General features: G+C 38.7%; 1 protein-coding gene across 1 annotated transcript in view; it reads right to left on the minus strand.

Moving 5' to 3' along the window:
- LOC137184862 (FERM domain-containing protein 5-like) overlaps positions 1 to 17,722 on the minus strand; it is an 82,702-nt gene that overhangs the window by 17,296 nt on the left and 47,684 nt on the right. Inside the window, exons 2-4 of the mRNA XM_067592963.1 lie at positions 6,190 to 6,294; positions 4,352 to 4,394; positions 4,101 to 4,179 (exon numbers count right to left, since the gene is read on the minus strand). Of these exons, the coding sequence (XP_067449064.1) occupies positions 4,101 to 4,179; positions 4,352 to 4,394; positions 6,190 to 6,294 (227 nt within the window). The remainder of the gene's footprint in view (positions 1 to 4,100; positions 4,180 to 4,351; positions 4,395 to 6,189; positions 6,295 to 17,722) is intronic.

The raw sequence follows: 17,722 nt of genomic DNA on the forward strand, positions 1-17,722 counted from the left end.
TCAACACAGTGAAATGTAAAATAAATGTAGCGAGTGACAACTCCATTACTCTATGGCCCTTTCACAACCCATTTATCATCAATTTATAATTACAATTTAGGAAAAATTAAATGAACGCATGATTGGCAATCCAAAGTTATGGTTTGGAACATTAGATGCGGGATATGCAGCACACCTCGAGGCAGCACTCTGACTAAAGCATAATGTTTCTGAGAATTGACAATAATTTAAAATATGATTGCAGGTTCACACTGATGTCCACTGGGAGCGACTCAATCTTCTAGTCTCGTCCACAACATCCAGAGATTACTCATATGTCGGTTTTTCCTACCCAACATTAATTTCATATACCTGTGATTCAGCTTCTCTCCAAGCACCAAAGCAATAAATAGTATCATTCTAAGCATTGCTATGAAAAATGTCAGAGAAGAGTTGGCAGGTGCATTGAGTCTTTTTGCATTAAAGAAGGCACAAGTTATCGCCTGATTAACTGATGGCTGTGATGCAAGTTATATGCAAGTTACACACTGTGTTAATTTGTATGTAATTGTCGATTAAGTGTAAAGCGTCATTTACTCCAAATAGTGTGATCCCAAGGTGATCAGATTTTATGGTCGGCTAAATAGTGACACCCTGCAGTTGGTTGCCACTCAGGTAGCTGCACAATTACAGGTAATTCGGTCAGGGATATTCCCTTTCAAATATGGATCTTTCTGGTCAATTGGTCAAATTTGTCCAGTCACTAATCAATCAATCTATAGCCAACATAAAAACAGGATTTCTATGAAAATATATATAACAACAGCTGATAGCTAAAAGCAACATACAAATCTACGTGAAATGTGGTTACCTTCCATCTTTTTGCTTATCTACTCTGTAATTGTGTGTCTGTGAAACCCCCCCAGTCAGAACAGATGTAGGAGGATGGAGGAGCTCTCCCTCGTTGGCGCCCTGCTCTATCAAGACGAGCTGGATTGCGAATGAGAGATTTCATCGCGTGGCAACCAGTCGAGGGATGTGATTTACAGGGATCTGTGCGCTCAGTAGCTCTCTGGCTCACTCCTCATAGCAGTTTGTTCAGCTGTCAAGGATGCCACACACAGTGGAGCGGTGAGGAGCTTTGTGACACTGTAGCTCATAAAAAGGGGAATACTCAAATCCCTCTGCAAATGGGCTCACTGTTTTTTTTATTTTTTTTATTTTTATTTTTTTATTGTTTCTAGTGCAATGCAAATGACCAACATGAAGACACATATGACACAGGACAGGACAAGAGGGAGAGTTAGACTCAAACAAACTGAAACAAAAGCAAAAAACAAACAAACAAAAAAAAAGCAAAACAGCAACAATAATAAAAACAACAAGCAAAAAAAGATATGTATTATATGTATGTATTTATGTATTAACCAAAGGAGGAAAGAAAGAGAAAAAGAAAGAAAACAAAATAACATGGCTAAATTGCAGATCAGATCCCCTTTAGAACAGTTCCTGGTCCTACAGGAGGGGTCTGTTCAAATGGGTCTGAGGAGCAGCTTTCTATTTGGACAGGGGCTTAGCATGGATCAGGTCCTCTGACTCCAAGCTGTCCCAAACTAATCCAGCTCCCCCAAGCCCTCCAGTCCCCAAGGCCCAGTCTGAGGTGGTCCCATCATTCAGATATGGATGGGATGTAGGGATGAATGAAACATAGCATAATAAAACATAACAAAAGATGGATACAGGGCTCTGCAAACACGTTAATAAAAATAAATTCGTAAATAATAATGATAAATTAAAAAAATTAGAAAAAAGAGAGAAAGTGAGAACAGAAAGAAAGAAATATAAATGTGTAGTAATATTAATAATAGTAGCCTATATAATAATAATATTAATATACAACATCATCCTTCTCCTGATGTCAATAATGTCCTGTGTAATAGCTTTCATGATAACTAATTCTATAATAATGACAATTGTGATAATGACAATAACAATCATCATCATCATCATCATCATTGTGACATATAATACATATGTAAATATAAATAATATAGATATAGATAAACAACATATAAATACATCCTGATATATTATTTATCAGGATGGTCGACTGGGGAGGAACGGCAGACTGCTACACCACCTGCCGCTCCTGAGGAGCCAGCCCCGGCATCCCGACAAACAACACAGGACACAGAAAGATACAGTAATAATTATCATAAAGACAGATAGTAATAATATAACAATATAGTAATGCAGTTTATACTAAAGTAATAATAATACGAACAAACTAACAAAAAGAAAAAAGAAGACTTTGGGTAAGTATAGAGCTAATTGACCAATGATCCAGTTTTGTTGCTGGTAATGATGGTGGTGACCAAAATGAGGGTTATTCTAATTATGTGGTAATGAAGTATTAATGTGGGGGAAGTTGGAGAGAGAGAGAGAGAGAGAAAAAAAAGAGGAAGAAAAAAAAGAGGATGCACTCATATAATAAGTCAACATAATGTAAAAATGCTGACATAATATAATAAGAGAGAGGGCTTAGGAAAGGAAGGGGGAGATAGATAATTAGCTTTGTAAATGAGCAGAGTGTTAATGGATGAGGTGTTGAGGGATAAAATGTGAGACCGTTTGGCAGTGAAATGTTGAGTGTATGATGTATGACTGCATGTGTATGTATGGATAAGTCTGAATATGGAGATGTGGCTGGTTTAGTGGCATTCACTAACAGGCAAAATCGAAATTAAGATTGAGATTTGTGAAAAATGGAGTCCAAGTTTTCAGGCAGTTATTTTTTCCATTGATCTATGTTCTATGAGAAGATTTAACCAGTGATTGATGTTTAATGTTTGTTTGGTTTTCTAGTTTGGATGAAACAGGCTCACTGTTGAGTCTTTGACACTGTTTTGAAATTAAACTTGTGAACTTTTGTTTCTGCACCACTGCAGGATGCGATAAGATAAGACAAACTGAGATATAAAAATATATTATTTCATAAGTTGGTTATTTTCACCCAATAAGAAAGAAGGCAAGCTGAAAACTTTCACACAAAATACTGATTCTCCTAGAGCTGCATTCCGAATCACTTTAATCTAATAGCACTGAATTAATTATTTTTTGTATTTTAAGGTAGCATTTTGCATAAAATGGTTTTGTACTCAATAAAGTAAGGCTACAGACTTTTAAGAGGTACATCTGCAAACGTGCAGGCACACACACATAGTTCTGGTCCCAAATGAGATGTTCTGAAAACATTGTCAATTCACATAGAACCAAATATTATTTTATAGAATCTCTACTGAGCTGTAGTGTTATGATACAAAAGTTAGCTATAGAGGCATACAATAATACAAAAATACATTTGCCCTGATTTTATGAGACAGGGACATAAACAGAAAGGCAGTTGGATCAAGAAAGCCCCTGTGGTTTCCACAGTGCTGTGATCATTTTATAACTGCTGTTTATGTTTGCTTAATGTCAGCATTTTCACATTATGTTGACTTCACAAAAATAATGATGAAGGACGTAATGACTACGTGGAGTAGTAGTATGGTAGTATGGAATTTCTGCTGGCCTTTTTAATCATGTGACATTAGTCAAAACTCCCCAGCTGAGCCTGTGCCACACACACTTTTATAGTTTAATCTGTGTCATGAGTCTTTAAAATGGGGACAGTACACAAATAATTAAATACAAGCGAAAAATGCATCTTTTTGGGTTTTGTTTTCTGTTCTGTGTTTTGGACAAAGTATGAATTATCTAGCAAGACAAAGTATTCTATATGCAAGACAGTGTTTGGGTTTGTAAAAGGCCAATTTAAATGAGTGCAGTCATGATGACACATTGCACACCGGGATGGCAAATTAATGACTTCATTAAAACATTTCTTGACCCTTACTGCCATTTATGCAATTTGCATGCAGTAAATGAATGGTTTAACTGAGATGCAAACAAACAACTGAAGAGTCATCAACATGTCACTATTCACAGGTTAAAAAGTTTATTGATGGGAGAAAGAGAGAGAGTCATGACATGCAAAGATAGTCAGACTGAAACCTTACTAACATACTTCATCTCCACCCTACCAAGATGCAGCCCACCACGTTATCTCAAAAACTTACCTGGTGATTTCCTCTCTCAGGGCAGCAGGGTCAGGTGGGTAAAACTTGACACGCAAACACATAGTGAATGGAGGCTGGGCTGCGGAAGAAAGACAAAGATTTCAAATCTTGTATTGTCACATTTCTAATGTGATTTGTCCTTTATATTTAGCCTTTTTTTTCTTTTTCTAGTCAAATTTGGACAATTTGGACGTGGATTCAAGCAAAACAGTACACACAAACTAATCAGGCACGTTAAATGAAATACTTACATTTCATTTGTTTGGCAATTGACTTCGTGAACTCCAACCAATGCTGAAAGGGAGAGAAAGAGAAGTGAAGACCTGCTCGCTGGGAACTGAATGTTTGGCTGCTAACCTGTCAGTCTGGGGTCTGATTGCTCAGCAGCTGAGCATGATGACTTGTAATCTATAGCTGGAAGGCACACTAGAATTACTCCCATCTCCTTCTCTGCTGTTTATTTAGACTCCCTCCAACGCAGTCACCATGCAGAGAGGAGAGGAGATGAAAGAAAGCTGTTTGGAAGATAATCAGGAGAGGTCTGTTCTCTGTCAAACTAAACATCACGAGTCGAAAACTGGGTCTAATCAGCGAGATGATGACATGCTGATAATAATGTGCGCACAATACAATAACTGTGTAGCACAATGATGCTGTGCTACTTTTATTAGCTTGCAAATATGAACTTTTTAAGCAACACCTGTGTTCACTTTCTCAAGAAACTACCACTAAGTAGATGCACCGAAGCAGTGAAGAGTTATTGAGAGAGACAATGATGAGGGTTGATTATTACAAGAGACATTAAAAGAAACTGTAACATTGAGGCCAAAGTCTTCAATATCTCCAAGTGAAACAAGTAAAGAAAACCTTCGGTCTAAAAATGCTTTGTATTATGATTTAACAGTGTCAGCCTTCTCGCAGAGCTGTCACCTTCAGTCTTCTGCTGAGAGGAAGGACACCAGCTGGTTGCTGGTTTTACTACTATACAAAGAGAATCTGTAAAACCTTTTTAAAGCCTTGACATCATGTGTAACACTGTTCACTGTTCAAGAATGCATGATTAATAAATGCTAAATGTGTGATTAATAGTTCAAGCCTTGCAAATTCACCAATTACTGTTAATTTCTTTGATTGATATTCAATCAATCAACAGGGTTGGCCTTTTACCAGCTTACATAATTGACTTGCAGGCTTACCTACCTGCCTGTATATTTATATAGTAGAAAAATAGCATTTACACTAAAGAGCTACTGAGAAAAGTGTCCATCAGTGCCTCTGAGACTTAATTTATAATCTGCTCCACCTGGTAATCCACAAGCTCTAAAAGACATTGTAGAGATAGTGAAAGCTGACTGGAACAATGTACAGTACAAACAGTTACAGAGCTTTTTATAGACAGTGGCCCCAGATGGTTTCTTATCCTTGCATCAGCTTCACAGGGTTTACTTGGACATTTTAAGATTTGCATTTGGATAATGTTATTCTCAAAATTGAGTATAGCCTGTTAAAGACACTTTTGTATTACCTGTGACATCTATAAAATGTATTTTATGGGATATGAATGTGTTTCTGTTTTGTTAATTTGTCTGCAGAAAGGATTAGCTAATTAAAGGTAACACATTTTTTCAAATTTTTCAAAGTATGAGCGCACTAGCTATTATTTCCAGGAAACAAATTATTAATTTGTGTTCACATTATATCAAAAAAGGTAAATTGAGGCTACTTTCCAAATATTAAAAGCTGATCTCAATTGTTGATGTCACACTATGTAACTCCCTTATGCAAGCTACATTACAGACACCTATTTTTACTGTAACGCTTCTGTGTTTAACAGTTTTCCCTTTTAATATAGTTTCACAGTCAACAGAAAAAAAGAGGAATGGGGGGAGATAGACAGGGAGAGAGAGTTTGTGTGTCAAATTTCAAGGTAATGGCTGCACACAAGGTGAGTTAAGTAAATGGAAAAAGGGAAGATGGAGAAATAACAGAAAAAAGGAGAAGAGACCAAATCATGAGTCACGGTGTGGCACAGAGACACAACTGAATTCAACTAAAATTCAGTTGTGTATTAATAGAAATGAAGACTTACCCTCTGCTTGTCTGGGTCAACATATCTAATGCCAAAGTAATCCTTCTCCAGCAGGTTGAGATGGTGACAGATGAGGTCAAACAGGTACTGTCCCTTGGCATCCCGCTGAAAGAGACATGACATAATAAGTAATGTGCTTGATATTGAAAGACATCAAAGAAGGAAAAAATGAGAAAATGGCAACTTTACTCTCTTTCACAGGAGTCTGCAGCCACCTCATTCTGTCTTTCACAATATTTGCATATTCACACACAGTTAATGAATACCCAGCAGATGAATGGTGCATAAATAAGAACAGTGAGACCCTAACTCTACACCACACTTAGGAAAAACAGCAAGCAATGTTACATTATAAAAATGAACATGTAGATAGTGTCACATCAAAACATTTTTTTTCATTCTCATCAGGGAGTCCATTTTTTGGGAACTGAGAAGTCAAAACGGCCACCAGAAAGTGTTTTAATATTTCACTACCCTCAAGGGAGATATATGAGGGCTATCAAATATTCATATTGAGGCAGCAGCCATCTGTGAAAGCTTTGAGAAATTTCTGCTACAGAAAAAGACCTGGAAAAGCAGCAAGACAAGGTGTAGGAAAATGAAGAGGCATGCTAAAAAGGAGAGGAGGCCCTTGTCATGCAATGCAGTACAGAAATCTCATCCTTGCAATATATGAAAATGTTTTCTATCTTTTTTTGTATCTTTAAAGTACCTCAAAATACAATGTTTACATTTTTAGTTAGCTATAAGTTGATAAAATAACTAAAATAAGATAAGTTGTTCAGCTAAATTCAAATGCACTGTAGTCTTAATCAGGCGTGACAGTGAGTGTGAGAGGAGCAGGCCTGCTACTCTGGTAGTAGCTAACTCAGAATTAGCAAAGCCCTTACATAAACCTGCATATACCCCAGAAGACTCATTAACACATAGTTTTAATGGAGTCAAAAACTGTATCAAGCAGGTTCAAAATGGACAAAGACATAAGCTGGACACAGTCAACCTAGGATAGGTGCACATTATCATTGGGTGGAAGGTTGAACAGGAATTTAAACCTATTGGATAATTGACACAAGGGCAGAAATAGCAGAGCCAATGTCCAGGTGTCACACCCATACACCATAAACAACAAAGAAAAACAAGAATACTAACACTCAATGAGCACTTTATAAGGAACACCATACTAATACTGGTTAGGGCCTCCCTTTGCCCTAAAAACGGCCTCAATTCTTTGTGGCATAGATTCAACAAGATGTTGGAAACATTCCTTTGAGATTCTGACCTATGTTGACATGATTGCATCACATAATTTCTGCAGATTTGTCAACTGCAGATTTGTCAGCTGTGAATCTCCCGTTCTACCACATCTCAAAGGTGTTCCATTGGACTCTGATCTGGTAACTGGGGAGGCCACTGAAGTACACTGAACTCATTGTCATGTTCATGAAACCAGTTTTAGACGATTTTTGCTTTGTAACATGGTGCGTTATCATGCTGGGTGTTGCCAGTAGAAGACGGGTAAATTATGGCCATAAAGGGATGCACATGGTCAGCAACAATACTCAGACACTACACCATCTGCGTGCCTCAGCAGAAATCAAGATTCATCAGACCAGGCTACATTTTTCCAGTCTTTAACTGTCCAGTTTGGTGAGCCTGCAGCCTCAGATTTCTGTTTTTGGTTGACAGGAGTGGAACCCACCGTGGTCTTCTGCTGTTGTAGCCCATCCGCCTCAAGATTTGATGTGTTGTGCAATATGAGATGCTTTTTTGTTCACCTCACTTGTAAAGAGTGGTTATCTGAGTTTCCGTAGCCTTTCTGTCAGCTTGAACCAGTCTTGCCATCCTCCTCTGACCTCTCTCAACAAGGCATTTCTGTCCGCACAACTGCCACTCACTGGATGGGTTTTATTTTTCACTCGAGTACATTCTAGATACTGTTGTGCATGAAAATCCCAGGAGGCAAGCAGTTTCAGAAATACTGTCAACAAGCCTGTCAACAATCAAGTCAAGGTCAAAGTCACTGAAATCACATTTTTCCCCTTTCTGATGTTTGATGTGAACATTAACTGAAACTCCTGACCTGTATCTGCATAATTTTATCCATTTCACTGCTGCCACATTGAGGTGTTAGGTGTTCCTAATACAGTGCTCGGTGATTGTATATGTGTTATATAAAATCTAGCACAAAGGGTAAGTTACATGTTGATTAATTGATTCAAACCTTTATTTAAGCCTTGAAAATCATTGCGGTTTCTCTCATTTGCAAAGATGTCAAGATACAGAGTTAACAACAAAATACGTAGGGTTAAATAGATCAGAAGAGGACAATACTCAGTGAAAACAACTGCACAATGAGGTGAAGTGGTTTGAGATCACAGTCTTGAATTGTCCAGGCGTAGTGAGAGTGTTGATCTTGAGGATGTGTTGAAGATAATTCCATGTGTTTGGTGCACAAAAACTAAAGGCAGATTTTCCAAGTTAAAAATAAACCTGCAGGACTGGTAGCTTAGTTCTGTAGAAAGCATATATCATGTATTAAAAGCAGCATAACAAATTCAGTTCATTAAGCCGAAGGGTTCAACTGTGTTAAGAGAATGAATCCAGTATGTCTTCTTGCGATTCAACGAGTTGACTATATCACCACTTCTAGGAGAACATGAAGTTTTTTAAGTTTCACAGAACTTTAATGAGGCTGCAGAGCTATGATTCGCCTGTGCATAATGTTGTGCCATAGCATAACCCATGAACGTCTTTTCTCTCTGAAGTCTGCCGTCTCTGATCTGAGTAGCACCTGATTCAGCTGCACATTCCCAGAAGATGTGCGGAGAACCACTTTTTACATATCTTATAATGTAGACATATGTATGTGTGTAGGTAATGTCATTGTACATGCTAACATTAAAGTCCCCCTCCACTCAAAAATGTATTTTGCTTATTGTTATAGTGAGCACATCCACTGTGAGCTTTTCAGCAGTGGAGGACACCATACAGTACATATAAAATAAAGCAGATATATGAGAGCAGAAGGGGGAAAAGAGAAGGGAAAGACAAAACCAAATAAAGACAGGGAGAAAACCGAGAGAGGAGAGTGAGAGAACAAGCTTGGACAGTAAGACACTGATGAATTTGATCCAGTACAGCAATAAAAAAGAGAAGACATGGAGATAGCTGCATTGAAAGGTTGGTCCATGTATGAGCAATTTTGAGATCCAAAGCCATCTCATATGTAGTGAGAATCTCTGTGATGAAGCCTGTCCACACTTCTGTGTCACCCACTATCAGAACAGATCTCAGCACCCCTTAGGTGACATGTGACTTACTCTTGTCAAGGCACCTTGAGAATGAAGTCATCACCTCTGTTTGGATTGGGTTAAACCTTTCCCAAGTTCATAACCCAGGAGCATGTTGTAAAAAGAGACCTCAACTTATTTTGACAAGTTGAAAAATTACAGTAGATTTCAAGTCATTCAACAACTAGAGAGGATTTCACCAATGTGCATAACCAACAACTGGTAAGGTAAAATGATAGAGATTGGTAGAGCTGCAACTATTAGTTGATCATAATCAATATAATCAATTTATAATCAATCAGATTATAAATTGGCAACTATTTTGATAATCAAATAATTGTTTTAGTCATTTTTGAGGAAAAATACTATTATTAATTAAATTGCTGGTTGCAGCTTCTCAAATGTGAGAATTTAAAGCTTTTATGTGTCATACATGATAGGAAACTGAATATACTGGATATTGGACTATTGATTTGACAAAACAAATCCTTTAAAGACGTCACCTTTGGCTCGAGGAAATTATAATGGGCATTTTTCATTATTTTCATAATGACATTTATAGACAAAATGATTCATCGATAATGAAAATAATAATTAGTTACAGCCCCCTGGGCTGAATTAAGCGCATTCACCTTGTAATAGCTTGAATCCAAATGTGCTTAGTATTATTTATATTTGCCTTTAAGATGATTCAAAGTTAGATAATAAAATAATTAACATGGTTGAAAGCACTTCACTCAAGCTGCACACACATTGGGTAAAATATTCAAATCCAAGATGTGATATGAATTTAGCTAAAGCTTGGAATCTTTGAAAAAATGCTTGTCTGCACAACATGAATCTGTCAAAACATCTGAATAATGATTGAAAAGATTACATTCCAGTACAGTACATGACCGAAGTATTGAGGCAATTCATTAATGATAAACATCTAATTCTAGTCTGTTCAATAAAATCTTCTCACACCAAAGCAAAAACTAAACTTCTCCTATCAGGTCCAGTTGTGTCAAGTTGTGCGCTGGTCAGACCTTTCCCAGGATGCACAGGGCTGTACCGCTATCTCCTCTGTCAGTGTGTCTGTATATCACTGTCACAACATACACTCTGACTCACAAGGACAGGCCTGCTGACTAGCCCAGTAGCAAAATTAGAAGCACACATATCCATGTGCAGACACACACAGACACACATACACACACACACACACACACACACACACACTCTCAACCCTTCTTGCTCTATTATAAATGTCTGTGGTACACCTGTGAAACCTCCAGATCCACGACATTTTCAGAGTCTGTGCCTCCCACTCCCTCCATCTGCTGTGTACTGTAGTGTAAACTACTGTGATGCCCAAAAAAGCCTTCCTAATTAATCATGTTGTTGCTGTGTGTTTCCTCCTATGTGTGTACCCGTGTGTTGCTATATGCCATTTCGAAGTGTGTGTGTTTGTCTGTTACTGATGATCCTCTTCCAAGTAAGTAGTTATGAAACAACAACAGAGGGGCAGGGCGATTTATCTCAGTCCAACACTACCAAATAAAAGAAACGGAATGAAATGTATTAGTTGAAACCATTCATGAAGAGTGCTGGACTCGCACAAGCTGCAGTACTTTTTACAGCAACAGCACAATGTAAGCATACACACTTTTTACAGTACAATGGAGTTATAAAACAGATTTTAGATACAACTTAATATAGGGCTTCTGATCCAGAGTCTTCTATTGTGCATTATGATGAGTGCAGATTATCTTATTGTTCCTGGTAATTTACCTGAGTCTGCACTCTGATTCAGTTTGTAATGACGAGATTGAAGCACACTAACTTTGTTCTGTGCTCATTCTCTGGCTTGACCAAACAGCGGGAGAGAACAAAGAAGAAGAATTCTCTTGCCCATAGGCAGCTGACCAAACACTTGTAATGTATTATACGGTATGTGGTGTTGTGTTGCATACTGATGAGACACACTGAACTTCAGTGAGCTGACCAGGGCTCCACTGGGACACAAAGGCGAGCTCTGAGGCCGAAACATTATTGATCTGAAGTGTTCTTCAACAGCCTTATGAGATTTAAACCCAGAGCCAAGTTGCAATACACTGGTGGCTACAGGGAGGAAATACTATACGTTGGCAGTTAAAGCACTATTTATTGTTTTTGAAGAGATAAACTGCAGATCTATTATGTGGTTTGTGGTCATGTGATTTCAGCGTGGGAATTGCTTCTCTCACTGTTTTCTCTCCCTTACGCTTTTATTATTGTGGGGGAAATAATAAGATCCATGCTATCTTTGGATTAACACCTTTTATCACAAAGCATCAATATATCTGGAAATGAAATAACTTGCTAGTGAGATAAACTGTCATTCAGTACGGAACTTAGACAATTGGTTTTCCATTGGAATAGATGTTTTTTACTCAACACAAGGACTTGTTAAATTGGTTCACTGATTGTGAACAAATTGTTTATGTTGCACCCCATTGTTTACTGTTTTGCAAACCTGTATACTGCACCTGCTCATATGTAAATATCAAATCCATCATACTGTACTATGGTGTGTCACTTACATTTACCTGGTCAGACTATTTCTGAATGTCTCAAAAAAATAGGCATAGGTTTCAAGGGATCAATAAAGTAATATCTATCTATCTATCTATCTATCTATCTATCTATCTATCTATCTATCTATCTGTGTGACAGCTGAGTACTTCAATGAGGCTGTAGTAATAGGGCATTAAAACAGATTTATTGAGTTGAGTTTTAATCAGTAATGCGACATCACTTTTCAGAATAAACAAAGCATGGTTTAAACATTGCTTACTGTCATCTCATCGCATCACGTTGCGGAGAATTGGAACTAGTAATGAGCTTAATGTCAGCCTGTTTTCCTGTGGGTTCATTTGGAATTAGTCTGTACTGGGATGAAGAGATTTGAATATCTGTTTCTTTCCTGCAAATAATGTGACAGCCAAATTGTTTTCATGCTTCTCTACGTCAAGCATCTACATCCATGCTTAAACACAGGTCTCATTAGGCCCGCTGAAGGTGCTCATGTAAGATTAGTTAAGGTTAGATCTGTGAAACTTGCTGCACAACATATTTACATTAGTATCTGATAAATGTGTTTCCATTAATTACACTGTCATCCAAATCAGCTTCCCAATGAAATGAAACTTATTTCACCAACTGCTTTTTATACTCACTCAGTGTGCAAAGACACACATATCACACTTTGCTAATGTTGTCAAATTTCTAACTGAAAGTATAAAATCAACCCAGTCACACAATCTGCATACAAATAACATGACTTTACACTTTCAAATTGTGTGCAATGCACACGCCAAAGTCCAATTTCACATGCAAGTGATATACCTATTCAACGCTACATTTTTAACCTTTTCACATATCATTTAACACCGTTGGTTAGGTTTAGGCACAAAATGCAGTTGGTTAGCTTTAGGCACAAAACACAGAGGGTTAGGTTTAGGCACAAAAACTACTTTAGGGTTAGGGTTAGAGAAAGATCACAGTTTGGGCTATAAAACTAAAATGCTTTCAAAAATGCCAGACGTGATGTTAAAAATCTCTGTTAAAATGCCTGCACATGACAGTAGAAATGTCTGGTTGGTGGTCTAGGACACTGCTTTTTGCCAGCTGATTGTCTAGCTATCCACCCAACCCCCAACCCGCCTCCTCCTAATAAGCCAAAAATCATCCTATAAAAGGAAAGAAAATCATATTATATGATGTCACTTCCTTGGGAAGGATTAGCGTATCACCTGCATGCAAAATTGGACTTTGGTGTATGCACTGCACACAAGTCGTGCTATTTGTACACAGATTGAAGAGAATGGGTTGATAAGATACTACTGAGGTTGAGTTTCTTTTATCTAGAGCTGTCTTTCAGGGGCAAGGGGTATTCATTAAGAAGATTATTTAAATTATATAACCATGCTGGGACCTTTGACAAAAATAAATGAGCTGGGGCCATGATGATTACCTTGTCAGCATCCATTCAGTTCATGGAGAAATCATTAAAGTCTGCTATTTGATTTTGCTGGTCCTCCCTGATCAAGACAAATGGCTGACCTGGAGGCCCTATTCTCTTCATGTTGTGTATGTGTGCTTATGCAGGCCCTTGACTGGTGCAAGTAGATTACAGGCCAAGGGCTAAATAACTGCTAAGTCTACGGTAACAGATGCAGTTTGCCTAAGAATACAGTCTTTACATCTTGCACCTCTGGATACAACTGAACTGAGGAAGGTAGACAAAATGATCTTGTTTCTTGGAACAATCAGAAACACTGATTTTGAGGTGGGAAATATTGAAGAAGGGGTACTTTTAGGATTGGCCAGGGGGTCAGGGGATTCAAGAATCAGCAGAGAGATATTAGCCGGCCAAAAAAGACTGCAGCTTTTGAGGTCATGGAAGCAGAGAAGGTCTTTTAATTGGCTTCAAAAAGGTTCTGGCAACTTTATTACGACTCAGCAAGACGAGGCAAGGCTTTGCCCAGGCACTCCAGGCTGATGGGTCTTGTGGTTCCCAACTTTTAGAAAGATGACTAGAGTGTGCTCTGATGATCAGTCTCCCTGGGAAACCTTATAACAGATTAAGGAGGTTGTTAAACATCAAATTCAGGAGGAACAATACAGATTCCATCCTGTTTGTGGGGCAGTGGATCAGCTCTTTACTCTTGCAAGGATATTGGAGGAGTCTTGGTAGTCTTTTAACCCATTCTAGTTTGTGAACTTGGCGATGGCTTGTGACTGTGTTCATTGGGGTGTCTGGTTGGTGGGCAGCTGTAGGAGTATGGGATTGGCAAGTCCACTGCTGTGAGCCATCAATAATTTGTATGACCAGAGCAAGAGCATTTGTCTGCATCATCGGCATTAAGAAAAGTGCACTAGTGGGTGTTGTATTCTGCCAAGGCTGCACATTGCCACTTTCACTGAATTTGTTTGTTTCATGGGCAGAATCTCAAGGTACAGCTGAGGAAGGGAGAGTGCTCAGTCTAGTGACAAGAAGACTGGATCACTACTTTTTGCCCCTGCTGGCTTCATCAGGCTGTGACCTCCAGAATACATGTGTTGGTTTGTAGCCGAATGTTCCATGATGGTCTGTTCCTCAAAGTCAAGAAGCCATGGTTCCCAGAAACCAATTGACCCCTTTAGGCTGGTAATGAGTTGCTGCCCCAGTTGAAGGTGTTCAAGTAATTAGTTGCAAATTGTAACTAGTAATTAAATGTGACGAGAGGACTGTTGCAGTCATGCATGCATTGTAGTGGACAGCTGTGGTGAGGAGGGAGTTGAGCCTGTTGGGAAAGTTATCTATTTACCATTCAATCTACATTCCAACACTCACAGTATTCATGAACTCTGGGTGCTCTGGGTGGGTTGCAAGGTGTCTGCGCTCAGATATGAGCAAGAAGCTCAAAACTGCAACTCCTTCATTGGAAGAAGCCAGCTGAGGGGTTTTGGGTATCCGATCAGAGTGCATTGTGGATGGCTCAAACATACACATGAGATGAGACATTGGGGTAGATCCTGAAAATGATCGAGAACCTACATATCCCAACTGACCATGGGGAGGAATGGAGGACGTGAATGGGAGAAGGATGTCTGGGGTACTCTGCTTAACTTAATGAAATTGCAATTTAGACCCAGAAAGGAAGCAGAAAATGGTTGCATCAATGGATTATAAGAAAGTATTCGTGTCAAATTGGGGAAAGCTGAATGTCAGTAGACAGTGAAATTGTTTTGGCAGTAGCAGTAGCAGTAAAGGTGATTGCTGGTTGTCAGAGCAGATGTACCAGTAGCAGCCACAGTGGCAGAAATTTGTGTGCAACTGCATGTGCACATGTTCATGTATGTAATATGTTTATTATGGGTGTGTGATGTGTTTAAGAGTAGTAATAGTATGGGGGCGTGTGCAGCGGGCAGCCATGATATTAACCACAGTGACTCATGGGTAAATGTGATTAGTGCAGGCCTGTCTGAGGGAGAGGAATGTATTAAACAAGCAGAGGCCCGTAAGTGCTTTATGGAAGCACGCGCTGCGTTTCATCACAGCTATAATAAAAGTGATAAACGGAGGAATGGAAATAACCCAGACCGGGGCCAAATGATCACTGTGGTCCTTAGTGGAGCGTCAGCAGCAGCACGCCGCTCTCTAAGCCTGGCCAGGGCTTGCGTCAGATTAATTATTGAGAGGGGTTCCATATCAGCTTGGGAAACACCACATCAATAAATGATGGTGTCATTTTAAGCTAGAGGATGGAAATTGCAACAACAAAGCAAATGGTCCTGAAAGGCTACTTGTTTCTAGTGCAGCGTCTGCGATGCTTTGTTTTAGTTTAGTATTTACATACATAAGCTCCTGGGTAGAGGGTGATTAAGTGGCAGAATGGTTCATGGTGGTCTTACACAATGCCTGCTTCTTTGGGACTCAACTGCAGTGCCGCAAGTTAGCATATCTCAGTGCCCCACTGCATGATCTCTATGCCGATTGTCACTGCTCGTAAAGTTGCTGCTGCCAAGGCTGAAAACAGCAAAGCCAGTAAATGGCTTACTATAATCTTATGATATGGTAATGTGTACTTTCCATACTCTGGAAAGCAGGCACAGAAGTAGTGGATGCTCCCGTCAGTCAGCAGCTGAATAGTATTTCAAAATTTATGCTCAACACGCATTCCGTGGCAGTCTGATTGAAGCAATAAATCACTTAAATTACAATGTCGTCTGCAGATGGATCAAGTAGTTATTCAGGTATACTGTATACACATTGTGACTTATTTAATGAACTGCAGGTACCAGCACATTGGTGATAAAATAGTGCTATTTTGAATTTAAATAACCTGATGATGTTCTGTAGGCAACAGAAGGTTTTGTTTGGTCTCAGTATGTACAAAATAAAGCTGAAATAAAGTGCAACATGTTGGAAGGGGACTTGCTTAGTGATTCTTTGCAATGCTACTAAAGGTTATAAGATCAATACCACTCTCATATTAGCAGTTGGCAGCAGCTTCATGTTAGCTCTTATAGTGGCCTTTAACGAACACCATTTCCCATAAGCCCTAAACTATTCAAACGTCAAGGCTTGACAAAAGGAGGCGAGTCGAGGGGTTTATAGTCAGCAGACAACACAGCTAAAAGGTTGGGAAAATAACTTCAGAAGAGAGCGTTGGTGAATATTATGGATATGGATGAAACCAAGTCACAATGACTTAAGTATCAGCGCAAGTAGCTTTCAATGTGCTGCAGTGGATGCTGCATGAACAGTAAGCCTCAGAAACACACATCATTTTTCTGAAAGACACACGAAATAAACATTGAATAAGAGGTTACATTAAGTTAGAGGAGCTAGTAGGACAGAAGCTAGCCCAGATCTAAAATCAGTTCCTTTAATGATAAGCTGTAAATCTAGTGCCTTTCCGAAACATCAAAAATTTAAAGGATTGCTAAGAACGCATCTCACCTCATGAATGTCAGTGAAAACCCAAAACATTACTATAAGTGAGATTTTTTCTTCAGCACCGTGATCAAGAAGACCACGGAGGAAGCTGTTGTTGCACAAGTGACACCAGATAAGTGCAATCGTCTGAAAACATGAGGCCACACATTAGTACAAAATACTGACAGTGGGGGGAAAAGCAGTGAATAAAACTCTACTCTCTGGTAATTTTATGGGGATGACTCATACCACTGCTTATGGATTCTCTCCATGTAATTCCTCCACACTCTATTACATTGGGTCTTTATTTAGCTACACAGCCATTACTTTACATTTGGCTGTATGCTGGTGATTTATTCTTGATGAACACCACAGTGGCACTTATTTAACTTGCTCAAACAATATTACTTGTCCTCAACATAACTCAAGAAACAACAATGTGTGTAAAATAATGCTGTGAGAATGTCTGTTTTTGTTGCATTTGCATGTTGTATTTACAGCACACAACTCCCTGTTAGAAGTGTTGGTAGATGTATTGTTGAACTTTAGACAGTCAGACTAGCTGTTTCCCTATATGTCAGTCTTTATGCTAAGCTAGGCTAATCGCCTCCTGGCTCTAGCCCCATATTTATCATACAGACATGAGAGATCCATCTACTAATCCAACTTTCAGCAAAAAAGCAAATACGTTTTTTTTTAACTCTTACTTAAAACATGAAATTTTTCATAATCTAACATCACTATGGGACCGTTTCAGCCCCCTTTTTGCATGATAAAATGATGTTTTTGTTTCTTT

The sequence above is a fragment of the Thunnus thynnus genome, chromosome 1 (genome assembly GCF_963924715.1).
Source record: "Thunnus thynnus chromosome 1, fThuThy2.1, whole genome shotgun sequence".
Lineage (NCBI taxonomy): Eukaryota > Metazoa > Chordata > Actinopteri > Scombriformes > Scombridae > Thunnus > Thunnus thynnus.